The following is an 18,014-nucleotide window of genomic DNA, read 5'->3' on the forward strand; positions in this document are numbered from 1 at the left end:
AATGGGAACTCATGTAAAGCGAATATAATACCAAACTGAAACCAAGATATACAGTCAAGGTGAGAGTCCTAACGCCACGGTCCCCAATACCGGACCTGATAAAGGACAAGGTAATCATCAATCGTAATCCAAGCCGCTATGCAGGACGCCAAAATACCAGTCACGACGGCTCTCTTGATATTTTTTTACAAGACACGCACTCTCTCGACATGATGTCCCAAGCGGGTAATAATGTATGTCCTCCTATTTATTCTTCTGGCGAACTCGATTCCCAGGCTGACTTAGGGAAAACCCAGAGCGCGCCTCGGTATCAATTCAATCCCCACCCAAAGCGTCGCTCCGATTTATCCGGATAACCCGGGGTGTATAATTCACCGCCTGCGCTCGAAATAGCTGGTGGAACCCAGGACGGCAACGGACTGATCCATCACCCACTCGCCAACGCCGAGGTAGCTATCGATCCATTTCTTGAAGTCTTTGTTGTCGGTGATTTTGTCGGAGTCGAGACTGGGGCTGTGAAGATCCCCACGCGGTTCCCCCGAAGGGGCGCGGGGTGACAGAGTTAGCCGACATTCCAGCAATCGGTGGAAAAGTCGTAACCCATAACCACTGTTTCATGTCGACAGGCTACAGGAACAGACAAAACATGCGTAGGAAGGGTGTATTTACGTAAGACCAGTCGAACGCTTCACACCTGCCAAAAAGGCGGAGACTAGGTGACCATTAATATCTGTTGACCATAGATAACAATGAACAGAGAAGAGCCTACAGAGGACAGCGTCAAAAGCGTAGTGGGTGAGTCGGCCGAACTAAGACGGTCGTCGATCAGCAGGTATTTCCAGGGAAAAAACAGTCAATACTCCGGTAGCTAGTCAAATGCTAGCAGAGAGCTATCGGGGAGCAAGAAATGTACCATGGTGACCATATCAAGACTTGATGATGAAACTGGACTTGTCCACACCGGGTATAGAGGACCAAGTAAAGCTCGTGGTATGTACGATCTGTGTGACTCCAAGATTAGGAGCTGAAAAGGTAAGGTTGACTGATAATATGTAGGAAGAAAGAAGAGATACTCCCCGCGAGGACAGCCTCGGGGAGGTGAGCTGGCTCACGTGCCTTTTCACATGACGTGGGCGAGTGATGATAGGTCAAATGGGAGCCAGGAGGCTGGGGATGTGGCTGGGGGTGTGGCTGGCTGTATCTGGAGCTTGCGCTTGCACACAAGTAGCTAGAGGATAGTTATGCGGACAAGGGATTAGTCATGCTGCAGTATATAACGTAATCCACGGGCGAGCGGCCATCCCGGGCGAGCGGCCACGTCAACCAATTTCAACCACGCTTGAAGAATCTATATATTTCAACCACCAACTATGCCACCAAAAGCAGCCAGAAAGCTAAAAGATTCTATTGAACAAGAAGGTAGAATTCTACTAGCAATTTCAGCTATTAAAAAACAAGAAATTCGCACTATAGCTGAAGCAGCACGTATCTATAATATTCCACGTACTACCCTTCGGAGACGCCTGAATGGCCATACTTTTCGAGCCGAAACGCGCGCCAATGGCCATAAATTAACTCAAAATGAGGAGAATTCGCTGGTACACTGGATTCTATCGCTAGATCAGCGTGGAGCACCTCCTCGACCTGCTCATGTACGAGAAATGGCCAATATCTTACTTTTAAAGCGTGGTTTTAGTGATACTCCTACTACTGTTGGTGAAAACTGGGTATATACTTTTATTAAACGCCGTGAGGAGTTAAAAACTCAATTTTCTCGCCGCTATAACTATCAGCGCGCTAAATACGAGGATCCTAAGCTTTTACATAAGTGGTTTGAGCGCGTACAAATCACTATAATGCAGTATAGCATTCAACCGGACGATATCTACAACTTTGATGAAACTGGCTTTGCAATGGGCTTGATATCTACTACTAAAGTAGTTACTCGAGCTGAGTTAGCTGATAGACCTTTTCTTCTACAGCCAGGGAACCGGGAATGGGTCACTTCTATTAAGTATATTAGCTCTAGGGGGCCTCTTCCACCTTGCCTTATCTTCAAAGGCAAAGTCCATATTGAGGGCTGGTACGAGATGGGTCTACCATCAGACTGGCGTATAGAAACGAGTGCAAATGGCTGGACTACCGATGAGATAGGTCTACGTTGGCTGCAGCAGCTATTTATACCTTTTACTGCTGGCCGTACGGTTGGTCGATATCGGCTTTTAATACTCGATGGTCACGGTAGTCATTTAACACCTCAGTTCGACGATATATGCAGTCAAAACAATATTATACCACTCTGTATACCTGCGCACTCATCTCACCTACTTCAGCCGCTTGATATAGGCTGCTTTGGCCCCCTAAAACGCGCGTACGGACAGCTGGTTGAGAATAAGATGAGATTAGACTTCAACCACATCAATAAACTTGACTTTCTTGAAGCCTTTCCTCAGGCGAGAGCTCAGATATATACTACTAGTAATATCTGCAGCGGTTTCTCAGCTACTGGTCTTATTCCTTTCAATCCTAAGCGTGTATTATCTCAGCTAAATATTCAGCTAGAAGCAACACCTCCAGGTAGTAGACCTAGTAGTAGGTCTACTAATTCAGTGCCTAAAACGCCTCATAATCTAAAGCAACTACAAAAACAGGAAACTACACTGAAGAAGCTGCTTAGAGCTCGTACAAAGAGCCCTGATTCGCCTACTAAGATTGTGATAAAGCAGCTTTTCAAAGGCTATGAACGAGCTTTAAATAAAGCTACTATTACAAAGCAGGAAGCCAGAGAACTACGCGCCGCGCATGAAAGAATACTTAAAAAGAAAAAGCGCTCTACTAGACAGCTGCCTATAGAATCAGGCGCTTCAGTTCAGGAAGCTCAGGAGCTTATACAAGGCAGAAATTCTACTATAGAGCCTATAACTACTGCCTCAGTAGATATAGGCGCTCCGGTAGAAAGCCAGCGTATACGTGCTCCACCAAGGTGTTCTGGCTGTAATATACTAGAACATAAAATTACTCAGTATCCTAATCGTCAGACTATTTAAATTTTTTATAGAAATGCACATTTTTCGGTGTTTTGAATAGCTTCATTTCTAGGAGGTGCGTAGAGTTCTGGTGTGGTGGCCGCTCGCCCGGGATGGCCGCTCGCCCGTGGATTACGTTATAATTATGCTACGGAGTATGTTGTTTATGCTTATCTCGTTTGGCTGCCTTAGTCCCACTATCTCGGACTTGACAACTCCTCGCTGCATGCCATGAGCCTTGGCACGGAGGAGTCTACTAGTAGTACTAGTCCGGTTGGCATGGATCTCAGTATGTACTCGGTGTCTCCGGTGTCCCTGAAAGGAGATTCCTCTTCCCGAGTCAGACAATCCGAGGGTCATAAGGTACTTGTTTGTTTGTTTGAAACAATAACTTTTGTCGAGTATACTTCACGACGTTATTATTTCGTATTCTATGGGGAAAGTGGCCTGACGTCGAGGATCGTTTGAGATATTACAGGGTATACTCATCATGTGGCATTGAGCCACCGTGATAGTACACATCATATAGATAGAGGGTGGGACGCCGTACATAGGTGGATTAAGGCAACAATGGGTGAGTTTGGTCTGCCCTGTAAGTGGGGTGTGGGAAACTATTGCCAGATGGCACTGCAGTAGATGGAGGTCCTTGGTTTCCTTCCTCTTTCGGACCTCCGACATCATTTGTTTTGCGTGGGTGACCAAAAGTTGACATAGATATCGGATGAATAATTAGTGAAGGTAATAATAATTACTGGCAGCCGATCCATTGTAAAAAGGGAGAAAAAGAAATAAGGAAAAAATCCCAAGAGTTGTGGCAGCCGCGGGGAACCGACCGGAGATACTGTAGTGGGCAACCTCTCTCAAATGAGAAAGCGGCCAACAACATTTTCCCTCCCGGGCACACACCCACTCCCGCAAATCAAACCAAACCCAAAGCAGCCCCTCGCTCACCGGCTCTCTTTCTCTGGCCAACCTCTCCGATCTTTTTTTATCGCCCATCCCCCCCCTCTTCCCCCCCCAATTCTTCCATTCATCCACATCACAACTTCCTCTCCCCCCCAAACCATCTTCTCCTCTTCATCCTTCTAGTGTAGACAGAGAAGCTTTCAAAATGGCCGCCAGCAGTTCTCTCGACCATTTGAGCAACCGTATGAAGCTGGAGTGGCACTCCAAGCTGAACACGGAGATGGTGCCCGCGAAGAACTTCCGCCGCACCTCCATCATTGGCACCATTGGTATGTGTTTACCATAAAACGCTCAGGGCTCCTTGTCCTCCCCTCACCCTATACCAGGTGCCAGTAATTCGTATGGATGGTGCTAACGTTCTTTTCTGATTGCAGGCCCTAAGACCAACTCGGTGGAGAAGATCAACGCTCTCCGCAGATGTACGGCGAAGTCCGATGATCCCCATAATTTCTTTAGCTGACAACGATTCAATAGCCGGTCTCAATGTTGTTCGTATGAACTTCTCCCACGGTTCGTATGAGGTGAGCTGAGCACTGTCCGCGGGGTTCTGTCTTTTCGTCGTAGGTCTTGTTTGCTAACTTTCACCACAGTACCACCAGTCCGTTATCGACAACGCCCGTGAGGCCGCCAGAGTCCAGACCGGACGTCCCCTCGCCATTGCTCTTGATACCGTAAGTCTGGACCGGAGCTTTTTCAGGGTTAAACAATACTAACAGGCATTGCAGAAAGGACCTGAAATCCGTACTGGAAACACTACCGATGATAAGGATATCCCCATCAAGGAGGGTCACGAGCTCAACATCACCACTGATGAGAAGTACGCTAATGCTAGCGACGACCAGAACATGTGAGTCTTCATATCGATTCTCCAGACCAATCCGTGAATGGCTTGGTAGGAAGCCCGGCTTGTTCAGACTAACAAGGTAATTGTTAGGTACCTGGACTATAAGAACATTACCAATGTGATCGCTCCCGGAAAGCTCATCTATGTCGACGATGGTATCCTCTCCTTCCAGGTTCTGGAGGTCGTTGACGACAAGACCCTGCGCGTCAAGTGTCTTAACAATGGCAACATCTCCTCTCGCAAGGGTGTTAACCTGCCCGGCACCGATGTTGACCTTCCCGCCCTTTCCGAGAAGGATATCAGTGATCTCAAGTTCGGTGTCAAGAACGGCGTCGACATGATCTTTGCCTCGTTCATTCGTCGGGGAAGTGACATCCGCCACATTCGTGACGTGTTGGGTGAAGAGGGTAAGGAGATTCAGATCATCGCCAAGATTGAGAACCAGCAGGGTGTCAACAACTTCGACGAGATTCTCGAGGAGACTGACGGTGTTATGGTCGCCCGTGGTGATCTTGGTATCGAAATCCCCGCCCCCAAGGTCTTCATCGCTCAGAAGATGATGATCGCCAAGTGCAACATCAAGGGCAAGCCTGTCATCTGTGCCACTCAAATGCTCGAGTCCATGACATACAACCCTCGCCCCACTCGTGCCGAGGTGTCCGATGTCGCTAACGCTGTTCTTGACGGAGCCGACTGTGTCATGCTTTCTGGTGAGACCGCTAAGGGCTCATACCCTTGTGAGGCTGTTAAGATGATGAGCGAGACCTGTTTGCTCGCCGAGGTTGCCATTCCCCACTTCAATGTCTTTGACGAGTTGCGCAACCTCGCTCCCCGCCCCACTGATACTGTGGAATCCATCGCCATGGCTGCCGTTAGCGCCAGTCTTGAGCTTAACGCCGGTGCCATTGTTGTCTTGACCACCAGGTACGTATCGCTTGCTCCCGTCGAATTGGACGTGTTAGCTAATTGGCTGGTGAAGTGGTAACACTGCTCGCCTTCTTTCCAAGTACCGCCCTGTGTGCCCCATCCTGATGGTCACCCGTAACCCTAGAGCTTCGAGGGTAAGTTGCCTATTATGTATATCATCTATCGTCATGAATTGCGCTGACCGGTCTGTCTTAGTATTCTCACCTCTACCGTGGTGTCTGGCCCTTCCTCTTCCCCGAGAACAAGCCCGACTTCAACGTCAAGATCTGGCAGGAGGACGTTGACCGCCGTCTCAAGTGGGCTATCTCCCACGGTATCAAGCTCGGTATCATCAACAAGGGAGACAACATTGTCTGTGTCCAGGGTTGGCGCGGAGGCCAGGGCCACACCAACACCGTCCGTGTGGTCCCAGCTGAGGAGAACCTTGGTCTGATTGAGTAAATCCAGACAGCAGTATCACCCTTGGTGCATGACGTGGTAACGACAGCAACTGGGTAGGTAAGTAGCGACGAGGGTGTGTCCTCAGAGTCGTAAACGGGTCTCGGCTAAGTTCGACGAGCGGAAAGCTCCGCCCACTTCAAAGTGATCCCCTGTACCCCGAATCCTTCCATGCGAGATTCATTAGTCGGGAGGGTGTAGCTTGGCGGTGGTGTCAGGTGAATGGCCGTGTGCTCTTATCTGTCCCATTCGGTCTGGAAGCGCACACGAGGAGAATCACCTTCAGGACATAATCTGTATTCATCTTGAGTTGGCGTTAGTTAGCCTGCCTGCTTTTTGGTGGTTTCTTGCGATCAAAAGCTAGATTAATGATCTTCATGTTCACATTCATAATAATCAGATTCGTCAATTGAGTTCGAGGGACAGGATCCACGTTAGGTTAAGACGGAGAAAAGTCTCGAGTCACTGTAGGTTAGTCACATTCCAGGTATGGGTTTTGGTTCCGTAGGTCAAGAGCCAGATACCCCGTACATAGCAAGGCGATTGAGGGAGCAAATCATTCTCCTCGAAGGATAGGGAGAAAGAAGAAGTAGAAAGGAAGAGCGCGATCTTCCCCTCTTAACAAGAACCGAAAAAGAAAATAAAAAAAAAAAATGAATGCGGGGAATACCCTCTACCGAGGCTGCAGTAAATGCAAATGCCTCATAGAAGACTTGCATGTCTCATTGCCAAGGATGTATGGTAGCGGACCTTTTAAAAAAGGACATTGATCCTGTCTCATAACATTTGAGAAACAACCCTCGAAACTGTCTCTACCCTAGAGTACAGAAAGCGAAGGATCAGATAAGAAAGAAAGAAAGGGGGGAAAAAAAAGAAAGGTACAGGGAAGGGAAAAGATATACTCCCCCGAAGCATATGCATTGGAATGGTGTGCAGAGCAAATCAAATTCCCGAAGTGTCCCGAATTTTGCCGAGATTTTCGGGAGGACGGTGGTCGGTGAAACGGAACGAGTATAAGCATCGATCACTAGCCATGTACGTAATATGGTCTGGGCATTGCCATCTGGGTGGGTTCTCTTTTCTTGCCTTTTTCTTTGGTTTCGTCGTTCAAAACTTTGGAAAATACTGGAGGTTCAACCGGGACTGTTTTCAGCTTTCACGTGGACTTGGCATAGATAGATAGATACATGGGATTGGTATGAAGACACTGAAACACAAGTGCACAACGCCGTTTTTCATAATACAGCCCCAGTCAATACATTAGATTAATACATCTCGGGATTGATAATCATAGGGGAATGCTCAAAAAGGAACCTCCAAAAGGGGAGTATGCGCAGTTCGCTATGCTGATGCCGTGAACGCCTTCGCTATGTCGCTATCTTCATAAGGAATTAATGGATCGTGTCATAAAAATCATATACTTTCATCGTCATCATAGAGATCAAGCTAGATAGTCCTTTAGGAACCACCTGATTCATTTCCTTCGGCAGTGTCGCCATCCAACGCATGGTATGCCTGGCCTGGAGGTTGCTCTACCGGAGTGTACCGATACATCTGGGGCTGTTGGAATTGACTCCAACAGCTGGAGGTATCATCAGCGAACTAAATCCATGTAAATCTTACGAGGACTGACTAACCTTGGTGCTTGAAGAACGTATCGGGCCATTGCTTCCCTGAACCGACTCTTGTATTCCTTGGGACTGGTCACAGTGGGCCGGTTCTTACCACCACCGGCGAATCCACGGTCCTTGATCCATGATTCTAATTTCTTGTCCCACGTATAGGTACGGATGCAGTCGATAACACCGACTACCAACTCCGACCGGCTCTCGTCAATAGCAATCATAAGTGAATAATCCATGACATTTTGACGGCCCAGGAAGAGAGTGTCGTTCCAAACACTTTGGCTCAGAAGCTTTTTAGAGTGCTCTCGGGTGAAGAGCGGTGTCTCGTAGATGAAATCCACCATGTTCTCATCAAGCAGGACCTCGTTGCGTTCCCCGGTGCTCTGTACCTTGCGATTCCTCATCGAGCCCTTGAGGTCGAAAATCCGCGTCGGAACGCGGTCGTAGAACAGGTTTTCCATTAATAAAAGAAACCAGTTAAACTCGGTGCCTGTGGCAGGATTCTTGATTATCACTTGGTAGAATCCGAACATCTTGGCGATCGCAGACGGTAACTCATGGAATAGTGCTTCAGACATGATCTGGAAATACGCTGGAGCAAACTTGAGGAAAGCCTGGGTCTCGATAGTCGACAGCGATTTCAGAATGAACCGATCGTCCAGCGTCTTCAAGAAAATGGATTTTGTTTTCCCTCCCTTTGAATCCCATTTTGCACATCGGGATAGTGATTCTACAATACGCTCGGCAATTCCGCACTTCTTCCTCAAAGCATCGAACTGTTCAGCGTAAAACACCTTGCAAAGCATTTTTGCCTGACCTTCCTGGAACTGATACTTGAGGTGCGTCCCCGTAGATCTCAAAAGAGCATGCTCAACCCGTGCTTCATTCATCGCATCTGGTCCTTCCCCCAGATCCGTGTCTTTCTCATCGAGCTCCTCATAGCGTTTCTGGATGCTCGCTAGCTTTTCCTTATAATCGTGAGAGTCTAAAGCGAAGGCAATGAGCGAGCTCGGTTCATCCTCGCGTACGATAATATCGCAATCTGCAAAAACATGGTCGGACATGGTTAATGGATATTCGAGGGGAGTCCATCCACTGGCAGAACGCTCCGACCAGAAGTTTGTTAGCAGTTTCAGAAGCGTGCTTCTTTCGTGTTTTGGGAACTCTTTCAGGTCCAGCTGTTCATCTTCCGGTGACATCTTGGGCAGTTCTTCATTTGAATCTGTGACTTGTAGCCCATTCACTGAAGAGCGATCCTCATCGCTATGTACCTCCTCTGCTTCGCCTTCCGAAAAGATTGGATCCGTACTTTGAATGAGGCTGTCAGCTTCCACTGGCGTGGTTGGAGGCTCCTGCGAAGTAAGATCTTTTCTTTGTCCTTCTTGCAACGGTCTTGCCGGGAGTGCTTCGCCGTCTTTGCTTGAGTCGTCTATGGAAGTCCGCGATGCGGATGAGAGGAGGTCCTCCCCTTCACCCGAAGGCTCTCGTTCCTCAACTGCTTCCCTAACATTTTTGTACACCTCCACAATCGGCTTTGAACTTGCAAGCGGAAATGCACGAGATTGTGAACGCTTGGCGGCTCTCTGGGCTCTTTCACGTTGTCGCTCCTTTTCGAACTCTCGGCTCAATTGCTCGAAGTGCTTGGCCAGAGAAGAAACACGCGGGTGACCCTTTCTTGTCGGTATTGAACGAGGTATCAAAGATGGGCCGGGCGTGAGTCTTCCGTTTCGGAAGGCATTAAGACCGAACCGTTCTGATAGCTTTTTGTCTGGGCCCTTGAACCTCACTTCATAAGGAGGGGGGCTAACAGCACCGTCGCGACCGCCAATTCTCCCAGTGTTAATCCTGAACCCTTTCAGGGGACTGTTGTCATACACAGTTTCCTTCTGGAACTGCACTGGCTGTGACTGAGCACGGAACAGGGGTGGAGAAGTTGCCTTTGCATTGCGCCTAGTAGCACCCTCGGCTGGCCGTGGAATTGCTGAACGGTATTGGTTTGGAGAAGAATTGGGAGAGTGTATTGGTTTTTCAGTATCATAGTCCCGCTGGCTTAGCGCCTGGGAGTCTCCTTGCTCGGGAATAATGGCCTCCAGAGCGCCTTTACTCGAATCGATTGCTAATGGTTCTGATTCAGGTTTACCCACCGTGCTCTGCGCATTCATATCCACGAGTGTCTGTTCATGTTGGGTTGAAGGCAACGCTAGGTCCAGGTGCTGCACTTCTTTTTTCGCCATGGCTTCGTCTGCAGGAGAAGATGATAGCCTTTCCTCTGGTGCAGGTGTGGGGCTGTGTGCATCAGTTTCTTCAACCTTCGCGGAGCCGTTATCTTGGCCGTCAGCTTTCTGCTCTTTGCCCGAGTGTTCTTCAACAACAGATACTAGGACATCTTGCGCCTTCTCCGGAGACAAAGTCATGCGACGCATCGGACGTGGCTTTTCCGGTTCTTCAGTATTCTCACTCTCAGGTTCCGTAGGGGTAACCAGGGCCTCTTCAGTTGAAGTAAGAGAAGTAACAGATGCATCCTTATCCAAGAATATTTTCTTCAACTGCAATGTTGCCAGCCTCCTAATATCCTTCTCGGAAGGAAAGAAGTTCTTTTCGAATTCCGCAAATGCGGTATCCCATTCAACAACTTTCTCCTGAGCAAAACGTGCCACTTCGTTCAAAGGTGTGATCTCCCAATAACGGGAGTTGATATACTTGTCTTGCAATTGTTTGATCAGAGCGGCATGATCTTCGTTAGCCTTTTTGGTTAGGGCCTCAACTTCTCGCTTGCAATCTTCTGCCAGCTTTGGAATGACACTTTCAACATTAATGCCTTTCAAGCGCGCTTTGACAGAGAGCATGAACTTGTTCAGACGCTGTTCAATCTTGAGATAAATGTCATTCCTGAGCTTTAGATCGTTGTCCACTTTCCACGTAACCCGTGTTCTTGGAACGATGATCTCAAGTAGATTGATGGGGTCGTAGTGGATGCGTAAGGCAACATCTTTGAAGCCGAAGTAGCGGAGGTGATCACGCTGCAAATCGTGTGGACAGACGCCAGCCCGGGCATGAAGGTTCTTGCTCCAAAAGGAGAGCTCCAAATATTTCCCAAACGAATACTTCCACGTACTCTCAGACATAGGGAAAACCTGGGTTTCATTCCCACATATTTTACAGGCACTCCACATCAGAATTGTGTCCTGAAGACCGCGGAGTTTCGAAGGATACGGTTGAATGAACACGCTTATTTGGGCTTCTCCGTGTACGTACTGACGGTGATGTTCAAACATCCGCTTCTCACAACCATTTACGTTGCAAATGGCGTTGGCATTGAGGCATATATCCTCCACATATTGGCCAAGCGCACAATCGGGTTCAAACATCGCGTCATCACCATGCTCGTTATAGTATTCCAAAGCAAGAAGATCCGGGCCTGAACAGGGGATTGATGACGTAGTGCAGACAAGACTGAAGAGAACGACTATATTCTGATGTGAATATGGGTCAAAAACGCCCGCTGCTCCAGCAATATAGGCTTCCCATTGACGTTTCTGAGTTTGATAGTTATGCAGGGCTCTGTCATATTCGGCGTCATGAGCCGCATGCAAAACCTCTTTTACTTTCGGGGAAGCGTCCTGAGGTGATTCGTGGACCATTTCAGGAGTTACAAGAACGAACTTTTGTGACCTAGTTTTTTCATCTAATGATGGGTCAAAGTCAAGGTTCTGGTCCCGCAGACGTTTCAAGTAGGCTAGTCTCCGTTCCATTTCTCTTGCGCGTTTAAGCAGATAAGGGGGCTCAAACTTGACGAACGGAGAGGCAGAGAGGATCTTTACCTCACTATCATGCACAAAGTCTTGATAATAAGTCGGCATGGGAACGTCATCAGGCACTTCTGTGACCTCGCTGGCAACAGTAGATTTCTCTGCGATAGATCCATCATTCTTTTCATTCGAATCCTGCTGCGGGCTTGATGGAGGTGAACCTGATTTCTCCCCACATTTATTTGCTGTAGTTAAGACGCTCGAGCGTGCGGCGTCAATTGCCTCCCTGCCGGCTTCAATGTCGGATGACGCCGGCATCTGAGCGAACTCATCTCTCATCAAACAAGTTTCCAACCTAAGGTTGTAAACAACATAGGTCATGAACTCAGTTATCCGTTTCACCTTTGAGAGCACTTCACTATCACCACCACGAAGAACAATTGTACACCCGAGCTCTTTGCGGCAGCCGGACAAGTACATGTATGTTTTTTTGCGTCCGTTGTAAACATAGGTTTTGACATCGAAACTACCACATTCGCTAGTCACAGGAGTGGTCACAAGTTTATCCATAGAAGTGATTATCCTAGTTTGGGTGCATCGGGATACAGCTTCAAGGACAGAAGACTTGACATTGTATGCCGTTGCAATCTTGGCTCTGTCCAGTAGCTCTAGAGCTAGCCCAGAGACATTCTTCTCAACCAGCAGAAGGTTAGGCCGAAGAGCAGCTATTCTGCTTACTAAATTCTCGAGGAACTCACGCTCCTGGCGAATGACAGGCTCCAAGCTCATGAAATGTTGCTGATGACGGGCATATTCAAGTGGAAAAGCAATTATCAGTATCTTCGGCTGCGGAATGCACCTAGACATGCTTTTGAGCGCAAGGTTTTTTGTAAAAACTAAGCCGGATACATAGGAAGTATCTCCAGGCCGACCGCCCAAGATCTTTTTGAGTTTTACATAGTGACGAATATCCATATCGTCACCACCTTGAACGTCCGGATCGACCTCATCCGCTGCTTTTAGGAGTATGGGAAGCAGAGCAGTTTCCCAGCTCTGGACATGAGGTATCGAAGCATCTTTCAGAAGTTGCCGGAGGAGCTTGCGAACATGTTGTAGGCTAGCCTTATTTAACTCTACCGGCGGAGCACCGGCTCCTCTCATAGACGAGCTTCGTGTCATCTTAAACCCGCTAGAAGTTACCCCAGTAGGGAATACATGGGCAGCGGTTGCAGAGTCCTGCTGGTTGAAAACACTGTCTTTGGATGCTCTGGGTGAGGGGCGTTGGTGGACACTGCTCGCAACGCTAAGATTACGCCGGCGAGGACGAGGAAGGTTCACTGCTCTCGAGCTGCTGATGCTACCCTCATCTAATTCGCGACCGACATGGCTGTAGTTTGCAAGGCTCCTGTCCCCAAATGCAGATCTGCCTTTTTTCATGGCAGCGAGAAACCCTCCAAACGTTGTTCTTTCATTGTCACCACCGCTTTTAGACAATGACCCTTCTGATACGGCTGATAGCAGGCTTGGCTGCTCGTCGCCACTCGAGGCATCATCAGAGAGGTACTGTGCCAGATCCGGGTCGATGATGTTGTCCTTGTGGAACGCAGGTAGTCGTGATTCAAGAGCAGTGTCCTCTACATGCCGCCTCTGGAAGGGGGCTCGGTCGTCATGATAAGGCTTGAAGTTTCGAATGAACTGCTGACGAGAGTGATGGCGCTTATGACCCATTGAATGAGTCCGCCCACTGAGCGATGACTTGAGCGATCTTGAGGATGTTGGCCTTGCTAATGGCCGATCTGGGCTGATCTCTAGGACAGCCGACCGGCGATTATGGCCTTCACCAGCACGTCTTGTTGCCGGGATGGCCATCGTTGGAGTTTTCATGACTTGGTCTATCGATTGCGAGACTATAGAAGACGTATCATCGTCGTCGGCCGTGGGACGTGGGTAACTTCCCAAGCCTAGATCGGAAACTCGAGGATTGACCACAACCGGGCTCTGTTCGCTATCTGAGAACTCCGAGGAATCATCATCATGCCCGTTAATCATAGCTTCACACGGCTTGCAGACGCGTATAGTGCCCGGTTGACCGAATCTGTCTCCAGGGATTAGAAGTGTGCATTTCGAGTCGAAAATTTGGCCGCAGGTCCGACAGTGGTGTTTGCGTCGGAATGTAGAGAAAGGCTCGCCGCAATGGAAGCAGTCCTTTGCGTTCTCATCTCTCATCCAGAAATCTTTACTGAGCAGTTTACTCCGGAGTTGTGACATAACACCATCACCAGTCGCATGAGAACGCCAGCTACGCCCATCCTGACTAGGGCCGATGTCAACCGCTGTGCCCAGCGGAGTAATAGCAGCAGAGCCCATCGATGTATCGCTTGGGGAGGCTTGAGAAGCCACATATCCCGGTAAGCGGCTCGAGCTGGGAAGAAGAAGTCTTTCCTTGGGCTTATTCTTGACAAGTGCCTTTTTTGATTCTTTCGGCGGGACCTCCCTTTCTACCAATGGTATAGGTGTCGTAGCAGTAGATGGAGGTTGATTATCAGAAAACGAGTTGTCAGTGTTACCGGAGAATTGAGACACATTACTCGGTGCAGAAACTGGAGCAGCAACAGATTTATCTGGATTGAACGAAGCCCCCGAATTCGACCTGATTCTCTCTGTCCCAACATGTACTCCTTCGACTGAATGCCTCGCTTTTCGCACCGGGCCAGGTAATGATGTATCTAAATCATGAGTGACTTGGCTATCTGACCTCTTAAAACTATCGGGGACCTGACTGGTCATTGTAGATGACCTGCTAACATCTGAAGTGCCCGAGCCTTCAAACGGGAAGTGCTGGGCCTTCGCCTGCAAGACCGGGGAATGTGATATTCGTTGGCCCCACCCTGACGAGCTTATAGATGCAGTGAGAGGGCCATCTTCTTTGTCTGTGCTAACTGAATCGATCGATTGAAAGCTGTGAGAGGTGGGATTTACGGAGTTGTTGCTCGAGTTATGAGGTTCCTTGATAGCGTTGACATGAAGCTCAGTAACTGTCGGGTCTACAGCTACCGAACTAGTCGTACTTTTGGGCAACGGCACAACAGGAGATTTCATCGCGGGTGAGGGCGAGACAGAGGCCTTTGAGGATATACTCGCAGTTTTCGACGAAAGCCTGGAACCTTTCCCAGCCAGTAGGGAAGAGAAGCCATCTTGCGTAGATTGGTGAGTGATGGACGTTGGTGAGTGTAATCTTGAACCCTGAGATGAGCCCGGGTGGTACTGCTGAGAATCCGGTATTGAAGCTGTCGAGCCATGAGCAGATTTCGAGACGGAGCGCTCCGACGGAGGACTTTTTATTCCATGGTCCTCAGTGGAGGACCTGTCTAGTGACCTTCCCACGCCGCTTACGATGTCCCTGACCCCGCCCACCGAAGTTCGAAACCGGCTATATAACCCACTCAAGCCTCCTTGTAGCTCGCCTGAGAAGCTTTTCTCTTCAGTCGCGGAAGTGGGAGCGGGCGGATTGGTGAAGTCGTTAAATGTGGTAAGAGAATCGGACTGGTAAGCTGCCGTATGAATCTGGTCTAGTGCAGCGTTTAGGCCCTTCCGTTCGGCATGGGTTGATAAAGATGTCCGAGAGCCCCGGCGTCCTAGCGGAAGAAAGATAGATGATGCGGATGGACTTGACGTCCCTTGAGACTGCTGTGAAGCCATCAAGGCTTTGTCGTATCTATAAGAATGATATATGCAGAGCGTCGAAGGCTAGACGTCGTAGGTAAATGACCCCCGGGCTCAGTAGAAAGTAGATAATCGCATGCGTCCGTTGCATCTACCTGTGGAGAAGCCTCGATCGCTGGTGACGGTAACTGATTGGAGTCTGTGTCGGGCGTATCCAAGCATAGAAAGTTGGCCCCGCATGGCTTGTTAATATACCACAAAATTCAATCAGTTATAGTCTAGGCTGAGATATGAGGAGTTGCACGGACGCGTCTGAGGGGTGAGATACAGATTCAAGATTGATCGATGCTTTTCTTTTCCATGCACAAGGCCCGCCAAAATGCCCGTGACATGCTGCCCAATGACGTGGTAGTGGTGGTGGCGCAGCAGGTAGCTGTGGCTGGTGAGGTCACTGGGCGGTGAGGCGCGTCTAGGCCTGTAACCGCGTCAAGTCCGAACAAAGAGACTAGTATCCATGAGGAAGCAGCCTTTTTATGCCGATTCACCCTTATGCTCTAAAAATGAATAGCAATTTGTGTGGATGATGCAGTTCTCGGAACTATGATGTATATTATGGTCACTCTCTATCTAATCAACCCGTCTAAAAGCAAAGTCTCACCCGCACTTTGACTGACTGTCATGCGTTATATTGGATTATTGTATACCAGACTATGACGATTTCTATTCTGACGCGAATTCTGCATCTACACAATGATTTCAATAAATGCATGGATTGCGCCACTGGTTGAAGACTTTCTTTCCCGTTACATCAAGGGGCAGGTGGACAGTTCGGAATTCGAGGACGATGGCAGTAATCTTCGTTTTGCCCGTCGCTCTCCACAGTACACTATAATTCACCATGTAAGCTTCCAGTCGCTGAAGATATATGATATTCTAACCGCTTCACAATTGATTATAGTGGGAAGAAAGCGAGGGGAGATATGTGGCAACTTTAACCGACTCCAAAACTCAGATCGAAGCAGTGCTAGCAAAAGAGTCTTTAGAGGGACTCGAAAGGGAGGCTGGCGATCGTCCATTAAACAGAGACGTTACTCTAAATCATTACGCCCAGCTACTTGAGTATGAAATAGTGCTCGAATATGCCATGTCTGCTCCGAAAATTCATCTATACGTTAGGAATCTTAGTATTGCGTGGGACAGGGGCAAGTACAAAGGCGCGCCACAAGGCAAATTAGTTAAGAAGAGTGCAAGTATACGAGGCTTGTTGAGGAAAGTTTTCGAAACCATCAAGTCTCGGGAGAGCCGCCGAGCTGCAACTTCGCCAAAGGCATATTCTTTAGATGACTCTCCGAAGTCTCAAACTCACGTTTCAGAAAAGCATGTCTCGCAACAGTTTCTGCAGTCCCAGGCTCAGACATCCTTCGTGGATTCGGGAGGACCATCCATGATGCCCCCAATTCAATCTAAGCGCGGCTCAGCGGTTTCGAATGCGCTACTTGGATACTTGGAATCTCATACAAAGCCGGCTGACAGTAATTTGCCAGATAATAGAGAGCGTGGAACGGTTGCCATTCCTGTCAACGGGGATTCTCCTAACAGGACTGAGGTACGGGAAACTAGCCCACATGCTGCTAAAAGCGCCAGTGATATTCCTCAGGCTGAAGGAACTGAAAGGTCTGTGTCAGACTCAGGTTCCAAACTGATACATCCTGCTCAGCATAATAGTCATACAGCGCTCCAGGAGCGATACGATGCCGGTCATGAATTGCCAACCACGAACATTGACGGGGAAAAGACAAGCAAGATAGGTGTACAACAAGGACAGGACCATGAGAATCTCAATTCGTCACAGTCATCACCGAAGCAAAAGCTACCTGAAATGACGCATCCATCTGAGAATTCAAGCTCTAGCTACACCGACCCTTGGCATAGTATGACTGAAATCAGAACTAGGGACATTAGGATACCCAAAAACCAAGTTGCATTGCTTGAACAGCACACTCGTCAATGGGTGCCACCTGATCATGGGGATTCCATCAAAGGCCATGTACCACCTGAACTTTTAGCCCAGTGGAATCAAATTGCGCTACAGAGAAGTCGTTTGAGTGAACGGGAAGGACCAAGGGGCTTCGAGTCTGAGTGGGCTGAGACTCGTGAACTTTCACCAGATACCAACTGCCCTACAGCTCAAACGAATGCAGAATCCGATGATGAACCCGTGACCTCGGACTGGTCTGAGAGCTCTCCTGAACGTGTTTGCCGTCCTCGACAACTACCGGCAGACAGTAGCCCTGTGGCGGGGGCAATTATGAAACGCAACGGCGTACATATCACAAAACCAGGCAACGCACGAGAAGAGAAGCAACCAAAGGAAGTCGATTCAACATCAGTGCGCGATGCCCAGCAAGACAGCCGAGTTATTTCCGCAGCCCAAGACGGCAATGATCTCCCCATGGAGAATTCGCCGTTTGAGAACAATGTAAACGAGGAGCATATCTCTAAATCTATGCACAACAATCCCAGAGCTGCTGGGCCCAACCTTCAAGAAGAATCCGATGCAGGAAGCGAGGACTCAGTCATGGATACGTCTGTTCCCTGTCCACTTGGTGGGTCACAACAATCGAACTTTACCAACCAGTCGGAGCAAGAGATCATTAGTTCCGGGTCTTCATTTCCCGCACGCGGGCATGTGCAAGTTCTGGAAACGCCCTTAGCTAATCTCAAACACCTACGTTCTGCGAGGCTGGACAAGGATAAGGCCGTTCTGGATTCACAC

At 48.7% G+C, this 18,014-nt stretch overlaps 3 protein-coding genes across 3 annotated transcripts; 1 reads left to right on the forward strand and 2 right to left on the reverse strand.

The window, feature by feature from the left end:
- Positions 1 to 371: 371 nt before the first annotated feature.
- AO090005001557 (DUF1748 domain-containing protein) lies at positions 372 to 1,263 on the reverse strand (the record flags this gene model as incomplete). The annotated part of the gene is made up of 5 exons (XM_023236956.1): positions 372 to 513; positions 670 to 712; positions 770 to 809; positions 914 to 1,001; positions 1,250 to 1,263. 5 exons carry the CDS (start codon positions 1,261 to 1,263, stop codon positions 372 to 374), a joined length of 327 nt encoding a protein of 108 aa, XP_023089417.1.
- A 2,874-nt stretch (positions 1,264 to 4,137) lies between these two features.
- On the forward strand, positions 4,138 to 6,204 carry AO090005001556 (pyruvate kinase CDC19; the record flags this gene model as incomplete). Its single annotated transcript, XM_001818414.3, has 8 exons — positions 4,138 to 4,261; positions 4,367 to 4,411; positions 4,467 to 4,513; positions 4,583 to 4,663; positions 4,718 to 4,839; positions 4,927 to 5,760; positions 5,816 to 5,897; positions 5,959 to 6,204. The coding sequence occupies 8 exons, from the start codon at positions 4,138 to 4,140 to the stop codon at positions 6,202 to 6,204; spliced, it is 1,581 nt and encodes a 526-aa protein (XP_001818466.1).
- A 1,455-nt stretch (positions 6,205 to 7,659) lies between these two features.
- AO090005001555 (1-phosphatidylinositol-3-phosphate 5-kinase FAB1) lies at positions 7,660 to 16,656 on the reverse strand (the record flags this gene model as incomplete). Its single annotated transcript, XM_023236965.1, has 3 exons — positions 7,660 to 7,783; positions 7,839 to 15,279; positions 16,605 to 16,656. The coding sequence occupies 3 exons, from the start codon at positions 16,654 to 16,656 to the stop codon at positions 7,660 to 7,662; spliced, it is 7,617 nt and encodes a 2,538-aa protein (XP_023089416.1).
- Between the last annotated feature and the right edge of the window lie 1,358 nt (positions 16,657 to 18,014).

This window comes from Aspergillus oryzae, chromosome 1, assembly GCF_000184455.2.
Source record: "Aspergillus oryzae RIB40 DNA, chromosome 1".
Taxonomy (NCBI): Eukaryota; Fungi; Ascomycota; class Eurotiomycetes; order Eurotiales; family Aspergillaceae; genus Aspergillus; species Aspergillus oryzae.